General features: G+C 37.9%; 1 protein-coding gene across 1 annotated transcript; it reads right to left on the bottom strand.

Annotated features, from left to right (window-relative positions):
- Positions 1-669: 669 nt before the first annotated feature.
- LOC110372237 (centromere protein S) lies at positions 670-3,298 on the bottom strand. Its single transcript, XM_064035911.1, has 4 exons — positions 2,987-3,298; positions 2,592-2,749; positions 2,134-2,200; positions 670-957 (listed from the first exon to the last, which is right to left on the bottom strand). Exons 1-4 carry the CDS (start codon positions 3,017-3,019, stop codon positions 676-678), a joined length of 540 nt encoding a protein of 179 aa, XP_063891981.1. The 5' UTR covers positions 3,020-3,298; the 3' UTR covers positions 670-675.
- Positions 3,299-6,000: the final 2,702 nt, after the last annotated feature.

Below are 6,000 nucleotides of genomic sequence, written 5' to 3'. Positions count from 1 at the left end.
AAGATCTTGACTGTTTTACCTATTTTAAATTATTAGATAAGTAAGCCGTCATTTCCAAATTGTGACTATTTATATTACCTGCCTAATCAAAGTTGAATTAAGACGCTGCTAGACATACAAACATATACCATTCCCTATCTATATGATTAGCTTCGATTATAATCGTTTATCTACCTTCTCCACAGGTTTCCCTATGCCACGGTAATTGTGTTTCGTTATAACGAGTTTTTTGGCGAGCGCCGCGACTCGACCCGCGGCGAACCTGTGTTTTGCTTTGCTCATTTCACTCTCCATAAGATTGGTGTGTATAAATGTGTACAGGTGACCTGTGAATTGGCTTGATATGATGGCATAGAAGTGCTGAAATAATAGATAGTGCAGGGTTTTTTTAGTGGCGCTATGGATGCATCGGAAGGGAGTGTCAGACTGTCACTGTATGAAATCCACCTCTGTTTCGACTAACCTACAATATTAATACAATCATCGGGCTCTAGCGTCCCTCTAATGGCCAAAAGTGTCTTCTTGTGATTTTTTTTTAAATATGATTCAATGTCCAAGATGAAGTAAGGAGAACTCGGTACTCGCTTTTAGATAAGCGTTCAGAAAAGATAAGCATCTCTATGTTCAAATGTAGGTATAAAAAATAACGTCTATTAGTACAAATTTAACTATATTTTAATCAAAAGTTAAATCAATCATATCATCAATGACCATACTTTCAATTTCTTTATCTTCCTGTTCACTAACATCTTTCTGCTTTGACTCTGGTTCCTTCCTCGTCCAAGTCGGAATTTCTGTCTCCTTAGGAATCGAAGTCGCAATCTCTGGCCCTTTTTGCTTCGAAGTTGAAAGTTCCGAGTCTTTTTGGTTAGGAGTTGATGCTTCTGAGGCTCTGCCACCTACGGTTTTTCTTTTTTTCTCTTTAGGACTTGGTGCTATTGTATTAAGGTGACTTTTCTGAAACAATTAATAAAATTATCAAAATTCGACAAACGATACCTAATTATTATGGGATGTCTGAAAATCACCTTTTATTTCTTGACACCGAAAGGGGTGGGCATTTCTAGCCACTTCCAATTTTTTTGTTGCGAAAAGGGAAATAGTGATTCAATCTCTCAAGTCTCTCTATTGGCTATGTGCAAAGCGAGTAGCGGAGGACAATAACGACCGCAGCGCACAACACGGCAGAAATTGGAAACAAATGCGGATGTTTCAAACCCGGTTTTTATCATTATATTCATTTTACAGTAAAACTATTGAATAAATTGCACTTAAATAATGTCAACAACACTATTTTAATCTTTGGTTTTATTTATATTCGCAAAGAAAATTATAATGTTTACATGGTTATTATTTGACAGCTTCCGCAAATGTTGTAAACGCTACGCGTCGCCACCGTCGCGCACATAGCCAATAAGGACATTAACTTCTTTTTAAAATATTATATAATACATTATAAAAAATATCAGGAACACATGAAACAAAAACCAACCAGCCCTGAACAAACAACCAGGTGCAATGATCCACAAATCGTGACGCACCTACCGATTAGTTCCATCAAACTGCGTGTTGTAATTTGAAGTCAATTAGCCATATCATTTCAACGTGAAAACAGCAATTGCATAAATAAACAGCTCAATCACACAGCTATTTAAAGATTCAGTATCGGATTTAAATTTAAAATCGCTGTTAATATAACTCGGAACCGATTCATGGGGTTTGGTTTTACGAATGGTGACTTTTTTGAAGTGGGATCGGGTTTTAATGATGAGGTGGCTTTGTAATGCGTTTTGTGGGACTTCTTCAGTACTTATGTATGAAATTATATGCAGTATTTAGTGTAGTGAATTTGTGTATGACATATAAACCTACTTATTATGTAAAATATACTTAATTAAGTATACCGTGTCTTATAGGATTCAATGTATGCTTTCGCCTACTCGATTAGATAATAAATAATATACCTACGACTGTCAAAAGCCAGAAAGTCTAACAACCAGTCTTACCATGAGGTACCTACTGGGTGGCCCGGGTAACTGGACCGTGCAGGTCCTTGTAAAACACTGACACTCAGCTGCATGAGCTGCATCCTTTAAGATTGGAAGCCGACCCCAACCCGGTAAAAGTACATACCAATGATGGACATCGTCGAACCAGTAGTTTGACATCTTCAGCGTTTATTGTTGCGCGTTTAGCATGCCTGGAATCAGACTTCAAATTAGCACTTCAAATAAATAAGATCGTATGAAAATAAAGTTACCTATTTAGATAGATAATATCTATCAAGACATCCTTGTGTAACTTTTTTTTAAAGTCACAAACAATACCTAATATATAAGCAAGATATCGCATAGTTAACTTGATTTTATCTGTTTCAGTTAGGCATCATCATTATAGCGCGATGGGACGGTAATCCGTGATTCCTGTCTGCACTGTTAGACCAATTCCAACCCAACACTGGATCGAACCAGGGACCAACCACAAGACCGATGGGGCAATCGAGTTACCTATACCTAGTTAAGAACTTTAAGAGTTTTTAGTAGACTTTAATACAAAATGGGAATGATTCTAAAATTGTAAATTGTACGAACTTGGCAAAGGCTTCTAAATCTGCTCCATACAATAAAAGTTTCTTATAAACAAGTTCTGCAACAATTTCCATAGCAGCCTTTGTTATCTCCAGGCCCAGGAAATGGCAAGTTTCCGTGCCAATACTTCGGACATCCCGATGCAAAGCCGCGCGGGATTTCTGAAATTTAAAATTTAATTCAACGCCATCTATGAAACTATATAGGAATCATCACCTTCTCCATACTGCCATAACAAGTTTTGTAGCACTACGTATTTTAGTAGTACGTTACAAAATGGATAGATGGCGCTGCATACAAAACAGATCTTAATTGTTTTACTTAAATGAACATTACATTATTTAATCGTGCTACTGGCCCAACAGCAATTAGTATGTATGTTCTAAAACAAAACTTACTTGGCTTGACGATAGGCTATCGAAGGATGTCATCTAGACACACGGCAGTGTGTCCGCCAAGTTCGAGCAAAAAAGGCGACACACCGGCCGTGGGTTATATTACACGAACCATTTCGGGCCAAATTCGACCCCCCTGTAACTCAAAATCTATTTTATTTACGCATATCAAATTTCTAGTATCTGTTGAGACCCCCTCACTTATCTAAAATACAAAATTTCATTAATATACCTATTGTAGGTCTTGAGATATTGACGTCAGAAAATCGCTATTTTTACTATACACTCACTGACTGATTCACTGATTCACTGACTCACTCATCAAAAACCTAGGCCACTTCCAATGGTCGTATTGACTTGAAATTTGGCATGGAGGTAGGTCTTTATGTCAAGGTAAAGGGAAAAATCTGAAAATGGCCAAGTGTGAGTCGGTTTCAAAATAATGAAGGTGTTTTATACCCGGTGTAAATTTATGCCCCTAAGGAACTAAAACGAACTAAATTTATCTATATTTATATAATATATCTTCGAATGGTACAAAGGTTTGTATTTAGTCAAAGTAAAGTAAAAATCTGAAAACGGCCAAGTGTGAATCACTTTCGAAAATAACGAATGTGTAACTTTGATCCACGAACATAATATATGATAACATGTCATGTCAGTCAGTTGGTAAATCTAGTCATAGTTAATCTAGTTTATTTCTTTGTAAGAAACATAGTGCATATTAAAAAATCTAAAAGATAGTATAAATGAGACATTTCTTTAACTAACTTCATCATAAGAAAAAAATAAAATAAACAACCTTACAAAAATAAATGAAATCCCACCCAAAACAAAAATGTGAAAGACTGCCAAGTTCGATAATATGGGAATGCTTCGCCTATAAAAGAAGTGAGATCTGAATAAGTACCAAGTTCCATACACATACCTCAGTTAAAAATAGTTACTTTTTAATGATGATTACTTGGCAAGTTTTAATAGAAAATTAAATACTTGATTCATTGCGTTTAGTAGGTTTATAACAAGGTGTGTGAAGACTTGCCAAGTAATATCATTAAAAAGTAACTATTTTTAACTGAGGTATGTGTATGGAACTTGGTACTTATTCAGATCTCACTTCTTTTATAGGCGAAGCATTCCCATATTATCGAACTTGGCAGTCTTTCACATTTTTGTTTTGGGTGGGATTATTTTATCTTGTTACAATGAAAACATACAACCACAACGATATTATTCACAACACCAACTGAAGCCAAATTACTGTAATAAGCATTCTTTTTGTGCTACACTTTGACCCTTTTATTTCTTATGGTACTACAAAAATAATATCTTTAGTAAATCATTTAACTATTTCAAATATATAAACATAACCTCACTTTGGAAACAAAAACAATACGGTGTTTTTAATTTAACTGTCACTAGTGTCAAGTGACAAGTGTCAAAGAGGATGTTGACAAAGGAGTTAACTTTTATTCAGCCAATCTGACTAATAAATGAGTTCATTTCGATTCTCGCCACAGAGTGTCTTTGGTTAGCACGTGTGCCTAGAATTTTCAGCTGTTTTAAGTGTTTTGGTGAACTTTTGTGACTTAGTTTTGTGTTTGTGTGTTGTCCTTGTGTTTGTCTCCAGTGGTGTACTGTTATTTCGGTAACTAACAACTTTTTTACAAGCATAATGGATCAAAATAAACCCCCCGATCCCGATCCTCCCGACATCTCTGCATATGCTCCACTTTCCCCGAACTATCCGCTATCCCAACTCGCTGATGTTGCTTGCAGCATCGCGGACTCCCAGACCCCATCAACCTCGAATACCAGAAAACGCTCCGGAGATGATGCCAACATTGGCGTGTCAACCCCGCCATCCAAACAACAAAGAAACCTAGTTGGCCGCAGCAGGTACTCTGCTACTGATAAGGCACCTTTTATCGTTCATGTCTCTCGATTGGAGCCCCAGCCTAACGCCGGTACCTCTCTACACCCTGTTACATTCGGAATATTCCTACAAAAACATAGCATTACTAACGTTGTCCGAGATGGTGTTAAAAAAGTGGGTAGGAACCGTGTGTCTGTAGAGTTCAAATCCCCTCAGGATGCAAACTCATTCATTATCAACAGCATTTTACACAAGAACCGCTATGTTGCCTCTATCCCCACTTTTAATATAACTCGGATGGGAGTTGTGACTGGTGTTCCCACTGATTTAAATGAAGAGGAAGCCCAAAAGTACTTACAGGTCCCTTCAGGTTGTGGTGAAATCCTGAAAGTTCGTCGCATAAGCAGGAAGGTAGTTATAGATGGAGTGACTGAATTCAAGGCAACAGAGACATGTGTACTTACATTTGATGGCCAAGTATTACCTCAAAGAGTATTTTGCTGTTACACCTCCCTTCCAGTTCAGCAATATGTTTATCCCACCATCCAGTGCCGTAAGTGCTGCAGGTTTGGTCATGTGGAACTAGTGTGTCGGTCCAAGCCTCGCTGCAGTAAGTGCGGCCATGATCACCCTGGTGATGGTTGCAGCACTTCTGAGGCGGAGGCATTCTGTGTGCTCTGCTCAGGGAATCATTTTGCAAATAGCAAATCATGCCCGGAGTTGGGTAGACAGAAGGCCATTAAGACGGTTATGGCTGAGAAGTCCCTTTCATATGCTGAAGCTAGCAAATCTGTCCCACTTCCTTCTCGCAATTATGCTAATGCTGCAAAAGCTATTCCCGCCCCCACTCAGTCATACCGCAAAACTGTTTTCCTTAAGCCAAAGACCCATGCCCCTCTATCTCCCTCTTATGATAAGGCTGCCCATCAGCAGATTATTAACTCCCCTGCACCTTCACAGCCTGATGGCTGCGCTCTGAATAACCCATTCATTGATAATAATGTTTCCTCAATAATAGATATTCTTATTAAACTTCTATCTACAATTCTATCCACCAATAATACCCAATTACCGTCCAACGTTGCCTACCAACTAACTAACCTTTTATTAAATATTAGAAATGGCGCCTCGCCAAGTATTC

This window comes from Helicoverpa armigera, chromosome 8 (assembly GCF_030705265.1).
Source record: "Helicoverpa armigera isolate CAAS_96S chromosome 8, ASM3070526v1, whole genome shotgun sequence".
Classification (NCBI taxonomy): domain Eukaryota; kingdom Metazoa; phylum Arthropoda; class Insecta; order Lepidoptera; family Noctuidae; genus Helicoverpa; species Helicoverpa armigera.
Note: the sequence above shows the minus strand (reverse complement) of the source record. Positions and strands in the feature narration are given on the sequence as shown.

Bases quoted from the DNA above. Each gene is read 5' to 3' on its own strand.
- LOC110372237 (XM_064035911.1), bottom strand. From the start codon at position 3,019: ATGACATCCTTCGATAGCCTATCGTCAAGCCAA. The intron at 2,750-2,986 runs GTAAGTTTTGTT...TTTAAATTTCAG, and splicing joins ATAGCCTATCGTCAAGCCAA to AAATCCCGCGCGGCTTTGCA. The intron at 2,201-2,591 runs GTTCGTACAATT...GTCTGATTCCAG, and splicing joins GATTTAGAAGCCTTTGCCAA to GCATGCTAAACGCGCAACAA.